General features: G+C 37.5%; 2 protein-coding genes and 1 pseudogene across 8 annotated transcripts in view; all 3 read left to right on the top strand.

The window, feature by feature from the left end:
• The first annotated feature begins 1,487 nt into the window (after positions 1-1,487).
• LOC145806748 (uncharacterized) lies at positions 1,488-5,887 on the top strand. The gene is made up of 3 exons (XM_082904536.1): positions 1,488-4,842; positions 4,924-5,023; positions 5,115-5,887. The coding sequence occupies exons 1-3, from the start codon at positions 2,201-2,203 to the stop codon at positions 5,769-5,771; spliced, it is 3,399 nt and encodes a 1,132-aa protein (XP_082760662.1). The 5' UTR covers positions 1,488-2,200; the 3' UTR covers positions 5,772-5,887.
• An 88-nt stretch (positions 5,888-5,975) lies between these two features.
• LOC145806749 (uncharacterized) lies at positions 5,976-11,459 on the top strand. Of its 6 annotated transcripts, none has more exons than XM_082904540.1 (14): positions 5,976-6,131; positions 6,211-6,261; positions 6,344-6,472; positions 6,610-6,645; positions 6,747-6,802; positions 6,881-7,000; positions 7,141-7,260; positions 7,401-7,770; positions 7,963-8,169; positions 8,250-8,339; positions 8,526-8,612; positions 8,689-8,980; positions 9,102-9,149; positions 11,190-11,459. In XM_082904540.1, the coding sequence occupies exons 1-13, from the start codon at positions 5,976-5,978 to the stop codon at positions 9,116-9,118; spliced, it is 1,731 nt and encodes a 576-aa protein (XP_082760666.1). In that variant the 3' UTR covers positions 9,119-9,149; positions 11,190-11,459. The 6 variants fall into 6 exon arrangements, 5 of the variants coding, with proteins under 5 accessions (XP_082760666.1, XP_082760665.1, XP_082760664.1 ...); XM_082904539.1 differs by having other exon boundaries at positions 8,689-9,009; XR_014350234.1 differs by having other exon boundaries at positions 8,689-9,149.
• The window catches only part of LOC145789046 (phosphatidylinositol 3,4,5-trisphosphate 3-phosphatase and protein-tyrosine-phosphatase PTEN2A-like), a 29,908-nt pseudogene continuing 11,631 nt past the window's right edge, over positions 9,245-27,521 (top strand). The window contains exons 1-5 of the transcript XR_014350326.1: positions 9,245-9,319; positions 10,011-10,097; positions 10,276-10,328; positions 11,190-11,199; positions 11,760-11,824. The product of XR_014350326.1 is annotated as a phosphatidylinositol 3,4,5-trisphosphate 3-phosphatase and protein-tyrosine-phosphatase PTEN2A-like (transcript). The remainder of the gene's footprint in view (positions 9,320-10,010; positions 10,098-10,275; positions 10,329-11,189; positions 11,200-11,759; positions 11,825-27,521) is intronic.

Raw genomic sequence — 27,521 nt, 5'->3', positions numbered from 1 at the left:
CTAACAGTGACAAAGACACATGCTTCACATGTGAACAGGTGAACTATTTATAAATGACTATCTATTGGTGAGACTGAAAACCTGTTTTAGTATTAGTATCAGTTGCATGCACATTTTGTACATATGATAATTGATTACATGTTTAGTCCGGTCAACCTTTTTTTGTTGATTACTATTGTGCTGGAAAACATTGGCTTATGGTGTGTGAATTGTGAATTGGTATATTTATGTTTATATATACCCTTTTGGGAATGTCCAGTGCAAATATTTATTTTTGGAACCATGTTTTTGCCCAAAAACAGTTGATCATGTTATGGAAGCAAGCAAACAATAATCATTGTTGATTGACATAAAACTGCATGATTCTAATTTAGTTACTAAACAATAGTTTTTTTTTTTTAAGAAAACTATTTTTAGGAAGACAATCCATTTAAATAAAACATTAAAATTTTACCAAGCAGGGTAAAAAAAGTGTTTAGTGACTGCCACCGTTATGACTTACAGGCTGACCAAGTGATATGGGATCGGTCAGGTCAATGGAAACAATCCACTCTAGATAAATATCAATGCCATTGATTGTGCTGATAAAAAATGAAAGCAATGTTATGGATGCAATTAGGCATCTGCAGAGGCCTGAGGAGGCCATTGGAAGGGTGTAAAGTTGAGTTGAAAGAGTCTTTTTTCCTCACAATGGACTCTATCTTCATCTGTTTCTATATATATATATAAATAGATAGATGAGAGAGAGAAAGAAAGAGAAAGAGGTGGAGTTTCCTATGAAATTGATGGAAAAACCCAGACATAGGGAAAGGAAATAACAATGAAGTGGTTTTGGTTTAATATCTTCACATGTGATTTTTACACATGCCGGCAGAGTAGTTAAGAAAATATAAACATTACTTATGTTCCAAGGACCTAGCTGACTCCGGCCAAGGCATATATATGTACAACGCCTTCTGCCTTCTGTCTTCTGTCTTGTTATGCATGTCAAGATCCTCATTTATACAATCCAATCTCATATCTTCCATCTCTTCTCTATGTAACCACAAGTGGCACGTATCTCTGGTTACCACATGAGAAAGAGAGAGAGACCTATCTAATGTTTTGTATCCAATTAGTGAAGTAGTTTGCAATTTTAAGTAATCTTGCATCCTTATCTTCTGGATGGAAGAGGTCCTTACTTCATCTACAATATAATAAATTAAAAATGCTAGGAACCATGAAAAATTACTCTGAAATTTACTTTGAAAGTGAGGTGTATGAGGTAGTTTTAAATTTAGTAGGAAGTGAGGAGTACTTGCAATGTAAATTATTGATTTACTTTCAAGATAAATTTTCTGAATATGTAGTGTTGTTGATAACAAATATGTGATTTTTGTCGTCTAGTCACATCTTTCACTAATTCAATTAATTGTTGTTAGAGAGCATTTTCAATCTTTTGTACTTAAAATTGTGTTCAAGATGATTAGTCCACAATTGACCATTAGTCCAAATAGTTTACTAGCTAGAATGGATTGTTTGGCCTCATAGCCTAAAACTCTTCTCACCACCCTTATTCTGAGGACAAATAATGGAAGAAACTTTGGTCCAACTTATAGAAGGTTGGCCAAAGTAGTTGCCTAAGGACTTTCACTGTTTAGTTAACAGATGGCCATACTTAACGAATTTAGACGTTCATTTAAAACTAAATCCTCAACCCAAACAGAGGTGCTTCCAGCATGGTGAAAATCAAACTCACCAGCGACATCATGCTTACACAAATAATAAGCTTAATCACAAATTCAAAATTAGAAAAAAGAGGTCATGCCAGCTCTTTTTTAGTTTCTCAACCAAGTGTTTTCCATTAAGATTTGATTAAGTCTTATTTGATATAATTTCTCCCAAATGAGTTCAAAACTCCATAATAGCATGTTATATGTTTATGTGTTGTTTTTATTATCAAGTGTAGAGCTTCATAAAGATTTTCTTTCTTTTTATAATGAATGTTTACTTGCTGTGGTGGTTACTTTTTACCTAGGTATGTAATTAAGCATTCAATTTTTAAGCTCTTTTGATTTATTTTTTTTGATTTTCTATTTAATTTAATTTTTCATATTTTTATTTTGTTGTCACTACTAGAAATATGATCTTTTGCGTCTATTTTTTTACGACCGATTGTTTAATTTAATTTTTCATATTAAATAGTTAAAGAAATAGAAAGATGGACAAGAATTGGATTGATTTGCCAAATCGGATGTCAATTGATTACGTGAATGGGATTGATAATTTCTTGAGATTTGCATACAACAATAGAGATGAAAGTTTATCGATTAGTTGTCCATGTCGATTTTGTAGTAATCGATACAATTTTTCACGAGAGGTTGTAAGGGAGCATCTTATTTCCAATGGGTTCGTAAAAAAGTACAAAAATTGGATTCATCATGGGGAATCCTATGTCCAATTACATGGTAACCAAGAAAACCAAACATTAATGGCGGATTCAGTAACTAGAGATGATGTGGTTGGGATGGTACAAGAGGCCCTGGGAATTCCACATATGGGTGTTGAGAATGATGAACCAACTGCAAGTGATCCAGACCAAGCAGGGGCAAGTGATCCAGCCCAAGCAGGGGCAAGTGATCCAAGCCATGTAGAGGAAGATGACCCGGTTCAGATAGGGGCAAATGACGAAACTTTGAAATATTTTAAACTTTTGGAAGATGCACAAACTGATCTGTACCCGGGGTGTCACAAATTTACTTCATTATCATTCATTGTTCGAATTTTGCATATGAAGGTGCTCAATCAATGGACTGACAAGTCCGTTGACATGTTACTTGAACTTTTGAATGAGGCTTTTCCTACGGGCACAAAACTTCCAAGCTCATATTATCAAGCTCAGAAGGTTACTACAGATTTGGGTTTCACATATGAGACTTTTGATGCTTGCCCCAATAGTTGTATGTTGTTCAGAAAAGAGGATACAAAGCTTGATAAATGTGTTATATGCAGTAGTTCTAGATGGAAACAAAATGGTGGTGTTGGAAATGATGAAAGGGAATCTGGTAAACGGGTAGCAGCAAAACAGATGAGGTATTTCCCTTTGAAGCCAAGGTTGCAGAGATTGTTTATGTCATCGAAAACGGCAAAGCTCATGAGATGGCATGCGGAAGAACGAGTTGATGATGGTGTGTTAAGGCATCCTGCTGACTCCCTCGCATGGAAGGACTTTGATCGGCGAAACACTTGTTTTGCTAGTAATAGTCGTAATGTACGCCTTGGGTTAGCTACAGATGGATTCAACCCATTTAGATCAATGAACATAGTTCATAGCACTTGGCCAATTGTGTTGATTCCGTATAATTTACCACCATGGATGTGCATGAAACAACCAAATCTGATTTTGTCTGTGCTGATTGATGGGCCAAAAGGACCTGGCGATAAGATCGATGTGTATTTGCAACCATTGATTGAAGAGTTGAAGGAATTATGGGATGAAGGTGAACAAACATTTGATGCATCAACCAATGAAATGTTTCAATTGCATGCAGCTTTGTTATGGACAATCAGTGACTTTCCTGCCTATGCCAACTTATCAGGATGGAGTACGAAAGGTGAATATGCTTGTCCTTGCTGCAATGTGAAAACTCAATCATATTGGTTGAAGCATGGTAGGAAGTATTCATACATGAGTCATCGTCGTTTCTTACCAGTTAATCATAAATTTCGAAAGGATAAAGTATCATTTGATGGTAGTCGAGAATGGAGACTAAAACCTCAAATTTTATCTGGATCTGAGACGTTGCATCAGTTGGAATCAGAAGGTGTCCTTAGTCAGTACAAGAGGAATGACCTGAAGGAAATGTTCAGAAGACAAGAAGAGAGGGAAAATAACGGAAGAAAAGGCCATAATTGGAAGAAAAAAAGTATATTCTATGAATTGTCGTATTGGGAGCACAACTTAATAAGACACAATCTCGATGTGATGCACATAGAGAAAAATGTCTGCGATAATATATTGTGGACAATACTAGGAGTTGGAGGAAAATCCAAAGATAATGTGAATGCTCGACGTGATTTACAAGAAATGAATATCAGAAAACCATTGCACTTGCAGTCAAGAGGGTTCAATAAAGTTTATGTCCCTCCTGCACAATTCACAATGATCAATGATGAGAAAGATATGTTTCTCAAAGTACTCAAGGAAGTAAGAGTACCAGACGGTTATGCATCCAATATCTCGCGACATGTGCGCTTACAAGATAGAAGTATTTGGGGTCTTAAGAGCCATGATAGTCATATTTTGATGCAACAACTTATTCCTTTAGCTATACGGAGGTCCTTGCCTAAGAATGTGATTGAACCATTGATTGAGTTGAGCACTTTTTTTAGACAATTGTGCTCCAAAGTGAATCGTACAAGTGATTTGGAATATATTCAGGATCGTATAGCAATAACTCTTTGTCATCTTGAAAAAAATTTTCCACCATCTTTCTTTGACATAATGGAACACTTGCCTATACATCTTGCTGATGAAGCTTTGATCGCTGGAGCAATACAGTTTCGATGGATGTACCCGATTGAAAGGTTTCTTCTTACATTGAAACAATATGTGCGTAATCGAGCTCATCCGGAGGGCTCAATAGCTAAGGGGTATTTGATGGAAGAATGCATGAACTTTTGTTCTCGCTATCTCCTTGATGTGGAAACCAAATCTAATCGACCGAGGAGAAACAATGAAGGTGATAACAACATGGGTCGAGCTGTAGGCGAAAGTACAACATTTTATCTTAATGATAATGAATTACAACAGTGTCACCGATATGTGTTGTTCAACACAAGTTCAGTTGCACCGTTCATAAGGTAATTTATCACTTTCCTAGTATTGTAAAATTCTAAAGTGAAATCTATATGATATTTACTATTCTCTTCCAATTTACACAGCAAACACCTTGAAGTCATTAAGAGCAAAATGCCACGTGCAAGCGATCATCAAATTCAATCTGAGCATTTCGAAACATTCTACACTTGGTTTAAGGACCATGTATGTATTTAAACATTTCATTTCACATATCTAAATATACATAAATTTTGAGTTGGAGTTGAAGTTGAATTTATATTTGTTTTTTTAATAGGTTCAGACCTTGCGAAGGACAAGTAATATTACATTTACTGAAGAAATCAATAGATTAGCAGATGGTCCTCATACTTTGGCTAGGCGGTTCAATGGTTACATTATCAATGGGTTTCGTTTTCGTGTGAAGGCTGTGGATGATCGTCGGGTGACTCAAAATAGTGGTGTAGCTTTAAAGGCTGATACAATGAGTTATGCTAGTCGGAAGGACAAGAGTCCTCGCGTCGGTGCTGTGTACTACTATGGACAGTTGACTGATATTGTCGAAATCCGGTACACTAACAATATGAAATATGTGTTGTTTAAGTGTGATTGGATTGATAACACTAGGGGGAAAATGGAAGACGCTTTCAAATTCACATTAGTCAACTTCAATCGTTTGTTGTACCCAACCGATCGTGTTAGCAATGAACCTTTTATATTATCATCCCAAGCCGAGCAAGTTTGGTATGTTCCTGATCCTTTGGAACCAAATTGGCAAGTTGTGGTAAAGATGTCTCAAAGAGGTCTTTTTGATATGAATTCTAATGATGATCCTCAAGTTGAACCCTATATGACTCAACATTTGGAAGACAACGCTGTGCTTCGTGATGAAGAAATTGGTTGGGTGAGAGAAGGAATAGAAGGAGCAACAATTGATGTTGATGAAGATGGTTGAACTTCATTTGTGATTGTTGAGGAAGAGGGTTGAACTATACTCCGTGTTTCTTAGGTTTCTATTATTTGCAAATAAGAAAAGTTTAAATATTGTTAAAATGTCTCGTGCTTAATTGCTGAATTTGTGATAAATTTATATATGTTTATGTGTTGTTCTATTATCAAGTGTAGAATTTCATAAAAATTTTCTTTCTTTTTATAATAAATGTTTACTTACTGTGGTGGTTGTTTTTTATTCAATTACAATGTCGGTTCTAATAGTTACGAGCGTAGGAGACATCGTTGTGGACTTGCATACGGATCTCTGTTCTTTGAAATGGCCAATGCAATTGAGAGGGAAATCACTACCTTGCAATTGAAAGTATGTTAAAGAGTTTATAGGTAATGTTTATGTTTTTTATTCAATTACAATGTCGGTTATAAATTATTTGTTGATATAGGAAAAGAAACTTGTTACGGAGATAAAGAGAACTGCTAAAACAGGAAATGAGGTACATTCTAGAACGTATTTCTCTTTCTTGTTTTTATATTCAGATTTATCTTCTTATTTTTATTTGTATTTGCATTCTGCAGGCAACAACTAAAATTTCAGCATGTCAGCTAATCAATCTTAGGCAACAAATAACAAAATTACAAGCTTGCTTACAACAAATGTCCCCAGTTAAGCAGACTGAAGAGGAAACTGAAGAGCTAACCAACCAGGTTCATTGTTTAATTTTTCTTGTTCTTCTATTGGTTTATGTTTTTTATGAATCGAGATGATTTATGTTTTTTGTTATTGTTAATTGAATAACACATGTTGGGTAGTTTGTTTATTTATTTATTTATTTACTTGACAGGTCCTAGATGAAATTGGAGTTGATGTTGCCTCTCTAGTCAGTATTCGTAGGAGTTTTTTTTTATGACTTTATCTTGTTAGTTGATGCTATTTTTCATGTATTAAATTGGTTTTGAATTTGACTTGCACTCTTGACAGTTATCAGTATCGCCAAAAGGAAGAATTGTTGGAAAGACAACCGAGGATGCTAATAGGTATCTTATGTTATATTATAAGTAAATTGCTATCCATATTTCTTGTGTATTAACCTTTTCATATTTCTTTCATTTTAGGATGAAGCGGAAGGTTAAGACCTTTAAGGCCCCTTGCATTATGGATGAGGCTTTACGTGTGCGGGCAAGTCCCTCGCTACCTTGCACTATTGATGGAGCATCTTCTCCATATGTTTCGAGGTAAACTTTATTGCTAAAGTTTTATTTGTTCTGAAACTAATTTGTATCATTTGTTGATATTTATATCTTGTGTTATATTATTAGTAAATTGATATCCATATTTCTTGTGTATTAACCTTTTCATATTTCTTTCATTTTAGGATGAAACGGAAGAGGAAGACCTTTAAGGCCCCTTGCATGATGGATGAGGCTTTACGTGTGCGGGCAAGTCCCTCGCTACCTTGCACTATTGATGGAGCATCTTCTCCATATGTTTCGAGGTAAACTTTACTGCTAAAGTTTTATTTGTTCTGAAAATGATTTGTATCATTTGTTTATATTTATATCTTGTGTTATATTATTAGTAAATTGATATCCATATTTCTTGTGTATTAACTTTTTCATATTTCTTTCATTTTAGCATGAAGCGAAAGAGGAAGACCTTTAAGGTCCCTTGCACTATAGATGAGGCTGTACGTGTGCGAGCAAGTGCTTCGCTACCTCGCACTATGGATGGAGCATCTTCTTCATCTGTTTTATCTCCATATACAGTATCAACTACCTTAACACGACGAGGTCGAGGATTTGCCCGAGGGATAAAGGAATGGGGTACAGGCACTAAGATCCAAGTAAAATTTGATGATAAGTTTCAGCCAGTGGAGGATGATGGCAAAAAGTTGAAAGGACAATTAGGGTTGATCGTGCGCAGCGGGCATAGAGTCCCACTTACATATCTCAGTTGGAATGTGATGCATGTTGATATAAAGGAGAATATTTGGCAAGAGGTGAAGGTATATAGTTTTCCCTTTTGCTAATTACGGTTAGGGTTTATGCTTAGATTTTTGAATTTTTCCAAGTTATTAGTTATTTGATTTATGATTTCTTGTTAATTGTGTTTAGTTATTAATTATTAGCTTGCTTGTGCATTTGTGTATGCTCTATAATTATGAGGATGAAATTGGCTTTCAATTTGTGCTTTGTAGGACAACTTGGTATACTGTCCAGATGAATTCAAGGAGGTTTGCATGCGACTTTGTAGGACATCGTGGAAAGATCATAAAAGCAAGACAAAGTCCAAGTATTGGGTTCCATTCAAGAATGATCCGGACATTGCTTCTAGAGTACCTAGTAACATAGTGCCAACCCAGTGGAGGAAACTTGTACAATATTGGGCGAGTAAAGAAGTGCAGGTATATGTATTCTTTATAAAATTTTAATTAATGTTTTAATGATAAATAACTAATGTTTGATATTCTAACCAATGTTATAGGCGATTGCTAAGAAGAATTCTTCTAATCGGGGATTTCGTGGGCCTCCACATACGACCGGAAGGACATCTTTCTCAGATATTCGTTTCAATGTATTGATCTTGTGGTTGCACCTAAGGCATCATCTGTGACTACAATTGCTGCTGTAGCTGCAGCCGCAGCCGCACCTAGTGCACTTGGTGTGACACTTGTGGCTGCAGTTGTGGCTGCACCTAGTGCTGCATTTTTGACTTATTATGTTGTGAAGACTTGAGCTCCTAACTTGCAAAAAAATGCAGATGACACATAAAGGAGAGCGAATAGATAAGATGAGTCTCTGGAAGAGGGCACACAACCTGAATGATCCTGATGTGGTAGCAATTGTGGTATGTCTATGGTTTACATGTTTTTACACATATTTTGCTTTTTACCAAACATTGTCCTTATGTTTTCAAAATGTAGGAGGAATATAATGCGCATCTTTGGAAAGTTCCTAAGGAGCAACATACGATTGAGTATTGCGATGGGATTTACCATAAAATCCTTGGGAAGGATGGACATGGGTATTGCAAGACCTATGGGAGAGGAGTGCCCTGGAGTGCGGTGTATGCGCGAGGAAGCGGCCCATCCCAATCATTAGCAGCCCCTTCATTTATTGATGAGATCACACAGCGTGTGACACAAGACGTTGAGTCTAGGTTCACTACGATGATCAAGAACCTAACGGCACGTGTTTTGTTCTTAGAGTCACAGGGTATGGCTGGGAGTATGAGCTTGAGAGAGGTGCAATACTTACAAATTGACGAATTTTACGTTTTATCAATTTGCATATATACATATGGAAATTATTAACACATTATACTAACATATTGTAGGTGTCAGATGCATCTAGTGGGCAGCAAGCTTCAAAAGAAAATGAATAGGTATGCCACTCTACTATATTTCTGCATGTATTTATGATATTTGCTGTGTATGAAGTTCTTGAAGGATATCACTATATTTCCCCATGCATGTATTTATGATATTTGCTGTGTATGAAGAGAATGTATGCAGCACAAATACTCAATTTTTCATGCCCTACACGAAAGAACAGGTACATTATGTCATTTATTAATTATATGGCTTCAAATGATTAAGAACCTAGCTATCCACCAACTTGGAGTTATCCACTGCAAGGTTATTTTAGCATAATAGTAAAGTGGTCGTTCTCTCACTTTTTTGGGTCTAGAGAAATTCTTTGAAAACTCTTCGTGTTTTGTTTTCAGACATTGAGTCATGGTTATAGAATCTCATGCTTGCCAAAAGGATGCTCGACATGATGGAATTGTCAAATTAGGATTCATGTCAATGCGATGACACTTTGGATTGTTATTATAGTTGGATGGCTTTCGGCATTTGCCACTTATAAGTTTTATAAATAAATAAAAAAAGAACTTGACATAAAATCAAATGTCTTTGTTATTGAACGTGGCCATTGTTCATATCTATTCTGTTTCCTTTTTGTAATAAGCTTTCATATTATCAACTGTCCATCTTAGAAAAGGAAGCACTAATGATGAGCTTTAAGTTTATGCTTTGGCACTGTCCTGAGAATCTTTTGTTGTTGGGATGCCCTGAGGATTACTCAGCATAACTTAGCAGGGTATAACTCTAAAAAAATGGCACTGATGTTTTCTGCAATGTAGGAATGTAAACTTTACAGGTGGATTGCAACCTTGTGGATTGTTAGTGCCTATGATTTATGCTTGTTGGTATCTAACTACCCTTTTATTTTGTTATTTCAGATAATTCAGCAGTCTGGAGTGATTGAGTTTGATGGGTTGCGTTTCGGAAACATGCCTGCAGTTGTTACTACTGCAGTTGGCCAGATGGTAAAAAAATAGCATATCAATTACATGAAGTGAAGTTTTTGGTGAATGTCTTATTCTTTTGTTTTATGTATTACGTGGTTCTAAATTTGCATGCCATTGATTATGGTAGTGATCTATTGAATTAATTTTGCCTGGTGCTACTTTGTTAGATCATTTGAAGTTCTAATGACTTTGCAAGGATGAAAAAGTTATTGCTTTAGGGCTTATTATTATAATTGGGACTCGTAACTTGTAAGTGTATGTGTGATGACAGAATACTCATCAAGCTGTTCACTGTTCTAATTCGGCTCCTTCCTTTGGCAGTGCAATTGTATAACAGTCACACCATTTGTGATTGTATTATGTGGGGAAGAATGATAGGTGAAGAACTAGGCATGAGGGAACGTTCTTGTGAGCCAAAATTTTTTTTTAAAGCTTTTTGTCAAGGAAACCAATCAGAGTAGTACCTTTGTTAATTAATTGTGATGCTTAAATGAAAGGAAGAAAATATTTACATGGTATTGACCAACTCTGTTACGTGGAGGCTGTATGATCAGTGTGTTTAGATGATCTTGCATATCGGTGATAGAGCTTTAAGTGGATTAAAAATTAACTTTCTTTTTTAATGCTGTAAAGGATACATATTGAACCACATCTATTTTGCAGAGGCTTTTTATCTATTGATTTGTCATTTATTAGCATGTCATGGTGATGGAGAACATTATCACATGCTGTATTTAATAGTAATGCCTAGTTTTGGTAGACAAGTCCATAAGATGACTTTCCGCGAAATTGTTGGAGTTTAACCTTTGGCATAATATGCACAAATTGGAGTTTTCCCTAGTGCTTCCCAGCTGCTTTCTCTAGACCTTGATAACTGGAGTTTTGGGCTCCTTTTTGATGTCTTGCCTAGAAAAATTACTAGGATTCTTCCCCTATAAAAACCATGTACTTTACCCCTAAGGTTTTTTTTTATGCATTTCAACATTTCGAAAGTGATTTTTTACGTTACGGGCATTTTATGTACTACTTCAAATATATATGTACCTGATGGAAGAATTTTGTGCACAGGTAATTTTAACTAATTTGATTATTCGGATTGCATCTTTGCAGGTGGTTGCAGGTATGACCGGTAAAAAACAAGGGTAGTATGGATATTAGAAGTAAGCAATGATTTGTCTTATCCTGCCTCCATTCCCCTTCTCCTCTTACTCTGATTAGAGATTGGAATAAGATTTTTTTATCATGTGAGAACAAAGAATTATTGTTGCTACTGGTTATTCACCTTTATTTTTGCTTGTGGATTTTAATGCTGTTAACACATGTGGTTTCTCATGCTATCAATCGGAATTGGATGAGCTCCATAAGAAGCTTAGTTCTGCATGTTTGGTTGTCTTTACTTGATTGCATTTTTATGTCTTCTCACAATGATGTTCCCAGTCCTTTAAAGGCCTCGTGTTAGATCTTAAACCTTTAGTTCATCATTTGGGCTTTGAAATGCTTGTGCTTCATTGACATGCCTTTTATAAGTTCTATTAGTAGTATTGTATACTGGAAGTGTTTTGACAGATATTACCCCAACTGGAATATGATGAAAAAAAGTTTCACATATTAAAAGTAATTGTTTAATTGTGACATTTTTTGTTTTTATTTTGTTCAAGCTTTAATATTTGACGAAAATAGGAAGAATATCTAGAGGTTAGCTGTGGGTTTGATTTGTCTAATTTGTTTGATAAACAGCTGGATAGGTAAAAGGGCTTTAATGTTTCACAATTTGTTTATTTATTTATTTATTTTTATTTTTATTTTTAATTTTTTGCGACGGTAACAAGATGGTCGCCAAAGATCATGTTAGTATTTTTCTTTGTTTTTTGCGACGGCAAAATAGGGGTCGCCATAAGTAGTTTAGGTGGTCGCAAATAATTTGCGACCGTTGCTTTGCCGTCGCAAAAAGTATTTGCCACCCCCATATTCGCGACCCCCATTTGCCGTCGCATGGGCCGTCGCAAAAAGTCTTTTGCGACTGTTTTTTATTATTTGCGACGGTTTATGGCGGTCGCAAAAAGTATTTTTTTTAGTAGTGTCGTGACCTTCCCCTCTCGTACCTAAGTTTCCGAGTCGAGACAATCTTGGTGATAAGGGACACGTAGCCTTAGGCACAAGTCATAGGTTTCCTAAATTTCCTAAAAAATATTTAGGTTGCAACTCTGTATCTGGAAAAACAGTTCATTTTTTGCAATTTGATTCAAAATCGATTTTCCAAACGATTTGCCGGATTTGGACTCTTTGGTGTTTATCAATCTCACATTACACTTGTGAGATTAGATTCAGAACCGCGGGAGTCCGAACTGTAGGACTTATTTCGAGCTTCCGAAAGGAGGCACAAAAAAGCCAAGCTACACTCAAGTTTCCTAAATTTCCCAAAAATATTTAGGTGGCAACTCTGTAATCTAGCAAAGCAATCCATTTTTAGCATTTGATTCAAATATCGATTTTCCAAAAAGAATTGCCAGATTTGGACTCGTTTTGTGTTTTCACTATTTCACATTGCACTTGTGAAATCAAATTCAGAACCACGAGTGGAGTTCGAACTGTAGGGCTATTTGCCTTCTAAAAGGAGCGTGGAAAGTTAGGCTACAACGCTTAATAGATTTTTGCTTTGAAACTGTAACATTTTACAGTTTCAAAGCTTGCTTTTCAGTCTGATCAACATTGAAAATTATTTGTTTAAATCCTACAAAAATTAAAAAAATAACATATGTTTTTTTCTCATTGTTACTGTTTTTTATCGTTTTATTTATTTTTTCTTTTAGTTTATCAATATTTAGCACATTTTGCTATATTTTTTCGCTCTAATTTCTCCATTTATTCTTCTTCTTCTTTTCCAACAATATTCTAGACATTCTGGTGAGTCTCCAATGATGTTCTTAACGTCCAATGAACGTTTTGAACATTCCAGCGACTTCTATTGATGTTCATAACACTCCGTTGAACTTCCGGCAATATTCTGGCTACTTCCGGGTGATATTGAACATTCCGGCAAGTCTCCGATGACCATCTGACGGAAGTCCGACGGTAGTAGGATGTAACAGTGTTTGTAAATTTTAAATAAATAAAAATAATTTTTTGGTAACAATTAAAAATATATAGGACTAATTGGTGCAACTATTTTGTTTTGGGATTATATGGGTTTTAAACTTTGTATATGAGACGTATTGATAAGTTTTCCTTTATTTTGTTCAAACTATTCAAAAATATCATTATGGATTAACCCAACGTAACCTCAATTGATAGAGCCGTTTGGTTTTAGTTTTTTGAATTTAATTTTCTAGAAATTGAATTTTTTATTTTTTATATTTTTGGTTTTTAGTAAATATTTTTAAAATTTTAAACAATTTTTTTAAAATTTTTTTAGATGCACCTTATTTTGATAAATCTAAAAAGTAAAATATTTGTAAAAAAAAAAAATTTAAAAATCAATAAATACACAAAAATATTAAAAAATGTATTGAATTCTCGTATTTTTTTTATATTTTTTGTATTTAGTGATTTTTTTTAAAAAAAATCACAAATATTGTACTTTTTAAGTATATTTATATTATGTATATCTAAAAATATTTCAATTTTTTAAAAACTGAATTATGAAGATAGGAACCAAATAAAATTTCAAAAATCATCATTGTGGATTAACCCAAGCCACATTACCAATCAATTAATTATTCTTCTTTACACCATATGCAAATACTAATTATTCTTTACACCACATTACCAATCAATTAATTATTCTTCATTAATCATCTTATTTTTTTATTTTTTAACTAATTTAACCTAGTTATATTAAATCTGCTTAGGAAAAACTTTTGATTTGAATGTGATGGTTGTGAGAGAAAAAGTAAAATATATATATAGATATTAAGGAAAAGGGGTTTCTAACCCCCAAGTACTATGAGAGCTCCAATATTTCAATCTGAATTTTCTAAATCTTTTATTTTAAAAAAAACATTAGTATTTATTATCTTTTTCCAATCCACATGTCTTTCCACATGCTTGTACTTATTGATTTGGTCAAAATCTCCTGATTAGCATTTAAAATCCCCTCATACAAATAATTATAGATACAACCCGTGCATAGTTACTACAATACCCTTTTCAACTTCTCTCATGCACTATGGTTAATGATAAGATTGTTAAATTATTTTTATAAAAAATCTAAAAAAATATAATTTATATACTAAAAAAATCTAAAACAAATATAAATATCGATAATTATCCTGTGCATATAGATAATTATATTTGTTTTAAATTTTTTTTAATATATAAATTATGTTTCTTAAGATTTCTAATATTCCAATCTGAATTTTCTAAATTTTTTATTTTAAAAAAAAAAACCTCAGTATTTTTTAACTTTTTTCAATCCACATGTCTTTCCACATGCCTGTACTTATTGATTTGGTCAAAATTCCCTAATTAGCATTTAAAATCCCCTCATACAAATAATTATAGATACAACTCGTACATAATTACTGCAATACCCTTTTCAAATTCTCCTATACACTATGGTTAATGATAAGATTGTTAAATTATTTTTATAAAAAATCTTAAAAAATATAATTTATATATTAAAAAAAATCTAAAGCAAATATAAATATCGATAATTATCCTGTGCATATAGATATTTATATTTGTTTTAAAAAAAATTTAATATATAAATTATGTTTTTTAAGATTTTTTATAAAAATAATTTAACAACCTTATCACTAATCATAGTATATGGGAGAAACTGAAAAGGCTACTGTAGTAACCATACACGGGCTGTATCTATAATTATTTATTTTAACTCACAAGCCTTATGGGAGCTCCAATATCCAATCTTAATTTTCTAATTTTTTGATTTAAAAAAAAAATCTCAGCATTTATTGACTTCTTTCAATCCCTAAGCCTTTTTGACTTCTCTCATACCTACTGCTACACCCTTTTAAATTTCTTACATACACTATGATTACTGATTGGATTGTTAAATTATTTTTTATAAAAAAAAATTTTAAAAATAATTTGTATATTAAAACAATATCTAAAACAAATATAAATTATTATTAAATCTATCTATTTATCTATATATTATGTAAGTAAAGGAGAATTTCTAACCACAAGTTTTGTAGGAATTCCAATATTTCAAACTAAAATTTCTAATTTTTTGATTTTAAATAATTAAAAAAATCCTCTATAGTTCTCATTCAAGCTATAAAAAAAAAACAATAATAATAATAATAATAATAATAATAATTTAATATCTCTTGATTTATGACTTTCAAATGGAAAGCATTCCATTAATTTAAATTTAAATTAAATATTATAATGATTTATCCCATACTATATAAGTTTTAAATAATAATCTATTCCATGATTTATCTATGTATCTATATATTTATATACTACTATAATTAGAAAATATTATCATTTCATTAAAGTTGAAAGTTGTAATTCTTTTATGTCATTTTTTTAATTTTTTTGTTAATATGTGTTACAATATTATTGGTCTACAAATTAATTTTATATTTTTAAAATAAAATTTCAAATTTGGATTCCTACTTAAATTATGTTACTATAATTGGAATGAGATCAATATTTTGTGTGAAAGAAAAATATAATTAAAAAAATGAAATGATTATGGTTTGGATGCAATATTTTATCTTATTAGCTTTTTATTTTGTCTTTTTGTAGCTATTTTAGCTCAAATCATTTATGCCAAACATAGCCTAAATGTATAATTAACAAAAACACAATCATTTTTTTTTGAAATTTGAATAAAATATAGTAAGTCTTACAAGTTTTGTATAATTGTGCTGGGCTATAGCGATCCCGGGTTTACCCTTGTTGTATAGTGATCCGGACATGTGTCCGTGGATGTTGGTAGTTGTTTATTATCTTGTTTGCATCCTTTCTTACTTTGTATTTGAGTTATAGGATGTGTTGAGCGGGTTTGTTACAGGTTGGTTGAGTTTAGAAACCAAAACTAGTTGCCCAGATTTTTGGCCTGTACGCTCGAGCGGAGGTGTTGGCGCTCGAGCGTAGATTACACCCATTCAGTATTTTCCTGTGCAGCGTTGTACGCTCGAGCGTGGTATTGGCCGCTCGAGCGGGGTTGTCTGAGTGCCGCTCGAGCATAGGGTCGGGAGCTCGAGCGGAGGCCTGGTTCTGCAAAAGTGCTGGGCGAGTGCATTCTGCGCTCGAGCGGGAGGTTGGCCGCTCGAGCGGAAGTCTGTGAGTGGCCGCTCGAGCGGGGTGTTTTACGCTCGAGCGGAGACCTGGGTTAAAGTCCCGAATTTGTGACTCTTTAAATCACTTTTTCACTTTCTCTTCTCTCTCTTACTTTTCCAAAATCACCATTGTTGAGCCTCTCACTCTAGACTCTACCTTCTCTCTAGGTTTTGATCTAGTAGGAGTGATTTACTCACCTTTGGCCTTTACAAAAAAGCTGTTGATCGTCGAGGGCTTCATTTTAATCTGAAAATCTCAGGTTTTGGAGCACGTTGGGTTTTGTCGTCTTCTCCTTTGGGACTCCGAATTTGAGGTAGGGATAACCTACTCCTCTCTATGGGTTTTGTCTTTAAATTTTGGTATTTTGAGATGTTGGGCTTGGTTTGGTAATTTTGTGAAAGTTTGGGGCTTTTGTGTAATTTTACAAAAGTTGGGGTTTTATTCATAATAAACCTAGATGCATGTTTGGCATAGGAAAAAATGGAATGATTGTTGAATCATTGATGAAAATGGGACCTAAGGGTTGAAATAGTAATCATGGAAAATGGCCTAATTACATTGTTTAATTAATTGGGATAATTAATTGGTGAGAAATGAGGAAATGAAATGTTGATTGAATATCCATTTGTGCATTTATTTTCTGTTTTAGAAATAACTGCTTTGGGCTATCGGTGGAGGATAGTCGAGATTGTTGTAGACAATGCATGATGATTAGGTAAATGGAAACTAATCAATGGAATGTGTCATGGAACTTGACGGTTGATAGAATACATTAATTGTGTGTATTGTGTGATTGTATATAGAACCAATGTGTTTATATACGTTATGTGTAGAGGAGGAGATAGGGGATGTACTCCGCGGTTTAGGGGAAGATAGGGGATGTACCTCTAAACCGGATAGGTATTGGGAGGAAATAGGGGATGAACTCCGTAGACAGAGCTCATATGCTTGTCTAGAGAAGTGAAGATAGAGCTCATATGCTTATCTTTGTGAAGTGTGGATACAGCTTGTATGCTTATCTGTGGATATTGTTGATATACATATCTGTTGTAGAGTGTGGATACAGCTTGTATGCTTATCTGTGAATATTGTTGGTATACATATCTGTGGAAATGATGATAGAGCTAGCATGCTTATCTGTTGAAAAAGGGAAAATGAAAAGTAATTGGGACTTGTAAGTCGTTGACATAAATATGTAATTTATGTGATTGTATCAGTGTTGACCAACTATCAATTGCTAATGTTTTAGTCATTGTCCATGGTTGGTTTAGTGTATTTCTACTGGGCTGTGGCTCACCCTATATGGGAATATCATTTTCAGGTACAGGAAGCATGCCACCTCCAAGGACTTAGCTGGGAGGCTAGTGGCGGGCATAGTTTTGTCGTTTTACTTTTGATGTATTATATGTAACTTCAAGCCAAGGGCTTAATGTGTAAACGAGTTAGAACTCTTTGTTGTAACCAAGTGTTAACTTGGAAAGCTGTAAGCCCGTAGGGCATTTTGTTATGAGGTTAACATGTAATATTTAATTAACGGAACTCTAATGAATATAAGAGTGTAGTTAATTTATATGTAAATGCATGTTTTATCTGATGGGTTTATTGTTATTATTTTGAGGGCGTTACATGGGCTCCCTTAATTTTTTTTAATTTATATAACACTTGGTACTATTTTTATCAAAAATTTGTTAATCATATTATTGAGAAAAATTATGTTGTCATATATTGTATTTACACAATATAAATAACATTGAAAAAAATTATCGAGCCGAACCGAGTCAAACTTGAGTTTCATTGAAAAACATCATTTTTCATATAAGATATCTTTGGGGATTGACTTTATTTGTTATTGTTCATGGTTAAGATATTTTCCTATGGTAAATCTATATAACAAGACACCTCCGCTTTTGAATCTAGATGGAACATGTATCTTGGGTGGCAATGGATTTAAAGGCTGAGATTAATTTGAGATTTTGTTTCTTTTTACAAACATTTCATTGAGTTATTATTTTTATGTTTTTCTATTGATTGATTATTATTGTCAATGGCAGGATTGAATTCAGTTGATGGCAGAATTCACGAGGGAGTTCAACGTTGAAAGAGGCAGTAGAGCTTACAGGAACTTTATTGCGGGCTTACGCGTTGTATTGGGAGCGACTTTTTCCCATAATATTCCTATACTTCCTGCTCAGCAAAATCCATCAACTCGATGGTTCGGCATCATTTTGCGAACCAACATTCATTGGATTAGGCTGAGGATTCAACAGGACAACCTCTACGTGCGCGCCTTCCAAATGGAGAATTCTCAAGAATGGTTGGAGTTCGGGCGTATTTCTTCTTCTTCACATTTAATTCCCGAATCCACATTCTTAGGTTACGAAGCCGACTACCTTTCCCTACTAAATGTTGCCGGTCAATGTATGGATGAGATACACCTTGGTCAGATCCAACTCACGCATGCCGTAAATCAGCTCGTTACCTCAGCGACATCCTCAACTCGTGCGAGGTCACTGATCATCGTGATTCAGATGATCAGTGAATCGATTAGATATACTCGCATCGCCGACTTTCTCGCAGTCACATTCAACAACAACAGTTCGTCGCCACCCCCTGCCTGGATGTAGAAACTAGCGCATTCCTGGGGATTCCTCTCTACCCAATTGCTACTAGCCGATGCTAATCACGATCATATCTTCCAAATTTGGCAACCCAACGAGATGAATATCGTGTCCATTCTAGATGCGGTTGCCGTACTCGGCATCATGCTTAGGAGTGTCCACTCATCATCAAATCCTTAGGGTTTAGGGTTTTAGGGATTTAGGGTTTAGCATTTTAGGGGGTTTAGGGTTTAGGGTTTTGGGTTTTGAGTTTTTAGTTTTGGGGTTAGGGTTTAGGGGTTAGGGATTCAGGGTTGGGGTTTCAGGTTCGGGTTAGGGTTTAGGGGTTAGGATTCGGGGTTTTGGGGTTGGGGTTGGGGTTGGGGTTGGGGTTAGGGTTTGGGGGTTAGGGGTTAGGGTTTAGGGGTTTGGGGTCGGGGTTCGGAGTTTGGGGGTTCGGGGGGTTAGGGTTAGGGGTTAGGGTTTCGAGGTTGGGGGTTGGAGTTGGGGTTGGGGTTGAGGGCTGAGGGTTTAGGGTTTAGGTTTTAGGGGTAGGGGTTTTGGGTTTTAGGTTTTGGGTTTGCGGTTTAGGATTAGGGTTTAGGGTTTAGGATTTAGGATTTAGGGTTTAGTGTTTTGGGTTCGGGTTTCGGGGTTTGCGGTTTTGGGTTTGGGGTTTGGGGTGTTTAGGGTTTCGGGGTTGGGGGTTTGGGGTTTAGGGGTTAGGGTTTAGGTTTTCGGGTTTGAGGGTTAGGGTTCAGGGCTCGGGGCTCGGGGGTTAGGGGTTTGGGGTTTAGGGGTTTGGGGTTTCGAGATTTCGGGGTTCGGGGGTCGTGGTCGGGTTGGGGGTCGGGTTTGGGGTTTGGGGTTTGGGGTTCGGGGTTTCGGCGGTCAAGGTTTGGGGTGGGGTTATGGGTTCGGGTTTGGGTTCGAGTTCGGGTTTAGGGTTTTTGAGGGTTGTTTAGGGTTTTTAGGGTTTAGGATTTTTAGGGTAGGGGGTTTAGGGTATGGGGTTGGGAGTTTAGGGTTTAGGGGGTTTGGGTTCAGGGTTGAGGGTTTCGATTTGGGCTTTGGTTTGGGTCAGGGGTTGATTGTTGAGCGTTTCGGTTTAGGATTTAGGGTTTGGGGGTTCGGGGGTCGGGGTCGGTGTCGGTGTCGGTTTTAGGGTTTAGTGTTTGGGGGTAGGGGTTAGGGTTTAGGGTTCGGGAGTGGGGGATTGGGGGTTTAGGGTTTTGGGGGGTTAAGCGTTAGGGGATAGGGTTGGGGTTTAGGTTTTGGGTTTTGGGGTTTTGGGTTAGTGGTTAGGGGTTTCGGGGGTGTAGGGTTTTGGGGTTTGGGTTCATGGGCGTGGTCGGGGTTTAGGGGTTTCGGGTTAGGGTTTTGGGGTTTGGGTTTTTGGGTTTTTGGGTTCGGGATAGGGGGTTTGGGGTTTAGGGTTTTAGGGTTTTGGGGTTTGGGGTTTAGGATATTTTTGGGTGTTTAGGGGTTAGGGTTTGGGGTTTAGGGTTTTATAGGGTTTGGGGTTTACGATTTAGTGTTTTTTAGGGTTTAGGATTTTTTAGGGTTTAGGGGTTTAGTGTTTTTGGGTTTAGGATTTGGGGTTTGGGGTTTGGGGTTTAGGATTTAGGGTTTACGGTTTTAGGGTTTACGGTTTCGGGTTTTGGGGTTTGGGGTTAGGGGTTCGAGTTTGGGGTTTGGGGTATGGGGTTTGGGGTTTAGGGTTTAGCGTTTGGGGTTTGGGGTTTGGGGTTTGGGGTTTTGGGTTTTGGGGTTAGGGGTTAGGGGTTCGATTTTGGGGTTTTGGGGTTTGGGGTTTTGGGGTTTTGGGGTTAGGGGTTAGGGTTCGGGGTTCGAGATTCGAGATTTAGGGTTTAGGGTTTTAGGGTTTCAGGTTTGGGGTTTGGGGTTTGGGGTTTTGGGTTTTTGGTTTCGGGTTTTGGGTTTTTGGTTTTTGGTTTCGGGTTTTTGGTTTCAGGTTTCGGGTTTCGGGTTTGGGGTTTTGGGGTTTTGGGTTTTGGGGGGTTTAGGGTTTAGGGTTTAGGGGGTTAGGGTTTGGGGTTTTGGGTTTGGGGTTTGGGATTTGGGGTTTCAGATTTCGGGTTTGGGGTTTGGGGTTTAAGGTTTAGGGGGTTTGGTTTTGGGTTTTGGGTTTTGGGTTTAGGGTTTAGGGGGTTTTGGGTTTTTAGGGTTTAGGATTTAGGGTTTTGGGTTTAGGGTTTTTAGGGTTTTGGGTTTAGGGTTTAGGATTTGGGGTTTGGGGTTTAGGGTTTAGGGGGTTTAGGGTTTAGGGTTTGGGGTTTAGGGTTTACGGTTTAGGGGGTTTAGGGTTTTTAGGGTAAGGGGTTTAGGGTTTAGGGGGTTTAGGCGATTTAGGGTTGGGGGTTGGGGGTTGGGGGCTGGGGGTTTAGGGTTTGGGGTTTAGGGGTTTTAGGGGTTTAGGGTAGGGGGTTTAGGGTTTAGGTGGTTGGGGGTTGGGGGTTTAGGGTTTAGGGTTTGGGGTTTAGGGTTTAGAAATTAGGGATTAGAGATTAGGGATTAGGGTTTAGGGTTTAGGGATTCGGATTTGCGGTTTCTAGGGTCTAGGGTCTTCAGGGTCTTTTGGGGGTTTAGGGTTTAGGGTTTAAGATTTTTTAGGGTTTTTTTGGGTTTCAGGTTTCGGGTTTAGGGGTTTGGGGTTTAGGTGGTTTAGGGTTTTACGGATTTGAGGTTTGGGGTTTGGGGTTTAGGGTTTAGGTTTTAGGGTTTAGGATTTTTAGGGTAGGGGGTTTAGGGGTTTTAGGGTTTAAGGGGTTTAGGGTTTAGGGTTTAGAGGGTGTAGGCGGTTTAGGGTTGTGGGTTTTGGGTTTTGGGTTTAAGGTTTGGGATTTGGAGTTTGGGGTTTAGGGTTTAGGGGGTTTTGGTTTTTAGGGTAGGGGGTTTAGGGGGTTTAGGGTTTAGGGTTTAGGGGGTTTAGGGTTTAGGGATTAGGGATTAGGATTTAGGGTTTAGGGTTTAGGGATTTGAATTTGGGATTTCTAGGGTTTCTAGGGTCTGGGATTTAGGGTTTAGGGTCTAGGGTCTTTAGGGGGTTTAGGGTTTAGAATTTTTTTAGGGGTTAGGGTTTAGTTTTAGGGTTTTAGGGTTTTAGGGTTTAGGGTTTTAGGGTTTTAGGGTTTAGGGTTTAGGGATTAGGGATTAGGGATTCGGATTTGGGGTTTGGGGTTTCTAGGGTCTAGGGTCCAGTGTCTAAGGTCTAGGGTCTTTTGGGGGTTTAGGGGTTTAGGGTTTAGGGTTTTAGGATTTTAGAGTTTAGGGTTTAGGGTTTAGGGGTTAGGGTTTAAGGTTTAGGGTTTCAGATTTGGGGTTTGGGGTTTTGGGGTTTTGGGATTTTGGAATTTAGGGTTTGGGGTTTAGGGATTCGGATTTTGGGATTTAGGATTTCTAGGGTTTCTATGGTTTCTAGGGTCCAAGGTCTAGGATCTTTAGGGTCTTTTGGGGGTTTAGGGTGTTTAGCATTTAAGATTTAGGGTTTAGGGTTTATGGTTTTTTTAGGATTTAGGGTTTAGGTTTAAGTTTAGGTTTAGGGTTTAGGATTTAGGGTTTAGGGTTTTGGGTTTCGGGTTTCGGGCTTAGGGTTTAGGGGTTAGGGGTTTGGGGTTCGGGTTTAGGGGTTTAGGGGTTTAGGGTTTAGGGTTTAGGGGTTTAGGGTTTGGGGTTTGGGTGTTTGGGTGTTAGGGTGTTAGGGGGTTTGGGGTTTGGGGTTTAGGGGGTTTTGGGTTTAGGATTTAAGATTTAGGGTTTAGGGTTTGGGGATTAGGGGGTTTAGGGTTTTAGGGTTTGGGGTTTGGGGTTTGGGGTTTAGGGTTTAGGGGGTTTAGCGTTTTTAGGGTAGGGGGTTTAGGGGGTTTAGGTGGTTTAGGGTTGGGGGTTTTGGGTTTAGGGTTTAGGGAGTTTAGGGTTTTTAGGGTAGGGGGTTTAGGGTTTAGGGTTTAGGGGGTTTAGGGTTGGGTGTTGGGAGTTTAGGGTTTAGGATTTAGGGTTTAGAGATTAGGGATTAAGGATTAGGGATTAGGGTTTAGGGTTTAGGATTTAGGATTTAGGGTTTAGGAATTTGGATTTGGGGTTTGGGGTTTGTAAGGTTTCTAGGGTTTCTAGGGTTTCTAGGGTCTGGGGTTTAGGGTCTAGGGTCTTCAGGGTCTTGAGGGGGTTTAGGGTTTTTTAGGGTTTAGGATTAGGGTTTTAGGGTTTAGGATTTCGGGTTTTAGGGTTTTAGGGTTTTAGGGATTAGGGATTAGTGTTTAGGGTTTAGGGTTTAGGATTTAGGATTTAGGGGTTAGGGGTTAGGGGTTAGGGGTTATGGTTTAGGGTTTAGGATTTAGGATTTAGGGGTTAGGGGTTAGGGTTTGGGGGTTTAGGGTTTTAGGGATTTAGGGGTTTAGGGTTTTAGGGATTTAGGGGTTTAGGGTTTAGAGTTTAGAGTTTAGGATTTTAGGGTTTAGGGTTTAGGGTTTTAAGATTTAGGGTTTAGGGTTTTGGGGTTTTGGATTTAGGATTTAGGATTTTGGGTTTAGGGTTTAGGGTGTTTAGGGTTTGGGGTTTTGGGATTAGGGATTAGGGTTTAGGGTTTAGGATTTAGGGTTTTGGGATTCGGATTTGGGGTTTGGGGTTTGTAAGGTTTCTAGGGTTTCTAGGGTCTGTGGTTTATGGTCTAGGGTCTAAAGTCTAGGGTCTTTAGGGGGTTTAGGGGATTTAAGGTTTTGGGTTTCTGGTTTTTTTAGGGTTTAGGGTTTTAGGATTTAGAGTTTAGGGTTTTGGGTTTTGGGTTTTGGGTTTTGGGTTTTAGGATTTTAGGGTTTTAGGGATTAGAAATTAGGGATTAGGGATTAGGGTTTAGGGTTTATGGTTTAGGGGTTAGGTGTTAGGGGTTATGGTTTAGGGTTTAGAATTTATGGGTTAGGGTTTAGGGTTTAGGGTTTTAGGGGTTTAGGGTTTAGAGTTTAGGGTTTTAGGATTTTGAGTTTAGGGTTTAGGGTTTTAGGGTTTTAAGACTTAGTGTTTTAGGGTTTAGGGTTTAGGGTTGAGGGTTTAAGAGTTTAGGGTTTAAGGGTTAGGGTTTAGGGTTTAGGGTTTTGGGGTTAGGGGTTAGGGGTTGGGGGTTTGGGGTTTTGGGGTTTTAGGGTTTAGGGTTTTAGGGATTAGGGGTTTAGGGTTGAGGGTTGAGGGTTGAGGGGTTAGGGTTTAGGGTTTAGGATTTAGGATTTAGGGGTTTAGGGTTTAGGATTTAGGGGTCTAGGGTTTAGGGGTTTAAGGGTTAGGGGTTAGGGTTTAGGGTTTAGGATTTAGGGATTAGGGTTTAGGGGTTTAGGGTTTTAGGGGTTTAGGGTTTAGGGTTTTAGGGTTTTGGGTTTTGGGTTTTGGATTTAGGGTTTAGGGTTTAGGGTTTAGGGTTTAGGGTTTTTTAGGGTTTTGGGTTTAGAATTTAGGGTTTAGGGTTTAGGGTTTGGGGTTTACGGTTTAGAATTTAGGGTTTAGGGTTTAGGGTTTAGGATTTAGGATTTGGGGTTTTGGGGTTTTGGAGTTTAGGGGTTTAGGGGTTAGGGTTTAGGATTTAGGGTTTAGGGTTTAGGAGTTTAGGGTTTTGGGGTTTAGGGATTTCGGGTTTAGGGTGTTGGGTTTAGGGTTTAGCGGTTTAGGGTTTAGGGTTTTAAGGGTTAGGGTTTTGGGTTTTGGGTTTTGGGTTTTTAGGGTTTAGGATTTTTAGGGTTTAGGGTTTTTTTTTTAAGATTTAGGGTTTAGGGTTTAGGGTTTAAGGTTTAAGGTTTAGGGTTTTAGGGTTTTAGGATTTAGGATTTAGGGTTTAGGATTTAGGGTTTTAGGGTTTAGGATTTAGTGATTAGGGATTAGAGATTAGGGATTAGGGTTTAGGGATTAGGGATTAGGGTTTTGGGTTTAGGGATTCGGATTTGGGGCTTGGGGTTTCTAGGATTTCTAGGGTTTCTAGGGTCTAGGGTCCAGGGTCTTTAGGGTCTTTTGGGGGTTTAGGGGGTTTAGGGTTTTAGGATTTTAGAGTTTAGGGTTTAGGGTTTTAGGGTTTAGGGATTTGGGTTTAGGGTTTTAGATTTGGGGTTTGGGATTTTGGGATTTGGGGTTTTGGGTTTGGGGTTTTGGGGTTTAGGGTTTAGGGTTTAGGATTTAGGGTTTAGGGTTTAGGGATTCGGATTTGGGATTTGGGGTTTCTAGGGTTTCTAGGGTCTAGGGTCTTTAGGGTCTTTAGGGGGTTTAGGGTTTAGGATTTAGGGTTTAGGGTTTAAGGTTTTTTTAGGGTTTAGGTTTTAGTTTAGGTTTAGGGTTTAGGGTTTCGGGTTTCGGGCTTAGGGTTTAGGATTTAGGATTTTTTTAGGGTTTTAGGTTTAGGTTTAGGTTTAGGGTTTTAGGGTTTATAGTTTAGGGTTTCGGGTTTCTGGTTTTAGGGTTTTAGGGATTAGGGATTGGGAATTAGGGACTAGGGTTTAGGGATTAGGGTTTAGGATTTTAGGGTTTAGGGTTTAGGGTATAGGATTTAGAGATTTAGGGGTTTAGGGGTTTAGGGTTTAGGGTTTAGGTTTTAGGGTTTACGGTTTACGATTTAGGGTTTAGGATTTAGGATTTAGGGTTTAGGGTTTTAGGGTTTTGGGTTTTGGGTTTAGGGTTTAGGGTTTTTTAAGGTTTACGGTTTTTTTGGGTTTGGGGTTTAGGGTTTGGGGTTTAGGGTTTATGGTTTAGGGTTTAGGGTTTGGAGGTTTGGGGTTTTAGGATTTAGGGGTTAGGGTTTAGGGTTTTGGGGTAGGGGTTTGGGGTTTTGGGGTTTTGGGGTTTTGGGGTTTAGGGGTTAGGGTTTAGGGTTTAGGGTTTTAGGGTTTAGGGTTTAGGGTTTAGGATTTAGGGGTTAGGGTTTTAAGGGTTAGGGTTTAGGGTTTTTAGGGTTTAGGGTTTATGGTTTTTAGGATTTAGAGTTTAGGGTTTAGGTTTTAGGATTTTTTTTTTTTTAGGGTTTAGGATTTGGGGTTTTAGGGTTTACGGTTTAGGGTTTTAGGGTTTTAGGGTTTTAGGGTTTAGGGTTTAGGGTTTAGGATTTAGGATTTTAGGATTTTAGGGTTTAGGGATTATTGATTAGGTTTTAGGGTTTGGGGATTCGGATCTCGGGTTTGGGGTTTCTAGGATTTCTAGGGTCTAGGGTCCAGGGTGTAGGGTCTTTAGGGTCTTTTGGGGGTTTAGGGTTTAGCGTTTAGGGTTTTAGGATTTTAGAATTTAGGGTTTAGGGTTTGGGTTTGGGATTTTAGGGTTTAGGGTTTAGGGTTTAAGGTTTAGGATTTAGGGTTTCAGATTTGGGGTTTGGGGTTTGGGGTTTTGGGATTTTGGGATTTAGGGTTTGGGGTTTTGGGGTTTAGGGTTTAGGGTTTAGGATTTAGGTATTCGGATTTGGGGTTTGGGGTTTCTAGGGTCTAGGGTCCAGGGTCTTTAGGGTCTTTTGGGGGTTTACGGTTTAGGATTTAGGGTGTAAGGTTTAGAATTTCGAGTTTAGGGTTTTTTTAGGGTTTAGGGTTTAGATTTAGGGTTTAGGATTTCAGGTTTCGGGCTTAGGGTTTAGGGTTTAGCGGTTAGGGTTTCGGGGTTAGAGGTTAGAGGTTAGAGGTTTGGGGTTTGGGGTTCGGGTTTAGGGGTTTAGGGTATAGGGTTTGGGGTTTGGGTGTTAGGGTGTTAGGGGGTTAGGGGTTTAGGGTTTAGGGGGTTTTGGGTTTTGGGTTTAGGGTTTAGGATTTAGGGTTTGAGGTTTGGGGTTTGGGGTTTGGGGTTTAGGGTTTAGGATTTTAGGGTTTTTGGATTTGGGATTTGGGGTTTGAGGTTTGGGGTTTGGGGTTTAGGGTTTAGGGGTTTAGGGTTTTTAGGGTAGGGGTTTTAGAGGGTTTAGGGTTTAGGGGGTTTAGGCGGTTTAGGGTTGGCGGTTGGGGGTTGGTGGTTTTGGATTTAGGGCTTGGGGTTTAGGGTTTAGGGGGTTTAGGGTTTTTAGGGTAGGGGGTTAGAGGGTTTAGGGTTTAGGGTTTTGGGTGTTTAGGGTTTGGGGTTGGGGGTTTAGGGTTTAGGGTTTAGGATTTAGGATTTAGGAATTAGGGATTAGGGATTAGGTTTTAGGGTTTAGGGTTTAGGAATTCGGATTTGGGGTTTGGAGTTTGTAAGGTTTTAGGGTTTCTAGGGTCTAGGGCCTGGGGTTTAGGGTCTAGGGTCTTTATGGTCTTTAGGGGGTTTAGGGTTTAGGGTTTAGAGTTTTTTTAAGGTTTACGGTTTAGGTTTAGGGTTTAGGGTTTAGGGTTTCGGGTTTAGGGTTTTAGGGATTAGGGATTAGGGATTAGGGTTTAGGGTTTAGAATTTAGGGTTTAGAGTTTAGGGTTTAGGATTTTTAGGATTTAGGGTTTAGGGTTTGGGGTTTTGGGGTTTAGGGGTTGAGGGGTTAGGGTTTAGGGTTTAGGGGTAGGGGTTTAGGGTTTTGGGGTTTTGGGATTTAGGGGTTTAGGGTTTTAGGGTTTAGGGTTTTAGGGTTTAGGATTTAGGGTTTAGGGGTTTAGGGTTTAGGGGT

Source organism: Camellia sinensis, chromosome 14 (genome assembly GCF_055761805.1).
Source record: "Camellia sinensis isolate YWXY chromosome 14, ASM5576180v1, whole genome shotgun sequence".
In the NCBI taxonomy this organism is placed as follows: domain Eukaryota; kingdom Viridiplantae; phylum Streptophyta; class Magnoliopsida; order Ericales; family Theaceae; genus Camellia; species Camellia sinensis.
Note: the sequence above shows the minus strand (reverse complement) of the source record. Positions and strands in the feature narration are given on the sequence as shown.

Coding starts and splice junctions, on each gene's coding strand:
- LOC145806748 (XM_082904536.1), top strand. CDS start 2,201: ATGGACAAGAATTGGATTGATTTGCCAAATCGGATGTCAATTGATTAC. Junction 4,843..4,923: donor TCAGTTGCACCGTTCATAAG/GTAATTTATCAC, acceptor CAATTTACACAG/CAAACACCTTGAAGTCATTA. Junction 5,024..5,114: donor ACACTTGGTTTAAGGACCAT/GTATGTATTTAA, acceptor TTTTTTTAATAG/GTTCAGACCTTGCGAAGGAC.
- LOC145806749 (XM_082904537.1), top strand. CDS start 5,976: ATGTTTACTTACTGTGGTGGTTGTTTTTTATTCAATTACAATGTCGGT. Junction 6,132..6,210: donor TCACTACCTTGCAATTGAAA/GTATGTTAAAGA, acceptor TTGTTGATATAG/GAAAAGAAACTTGTTACGGA. Junction 6,262..6,343: donor CTGCTAAAACAGGAAATGAG/GTACATTCTAGA, acceptor TGCATTCTGCAG/GCAACAACTAAAATTTCAGC.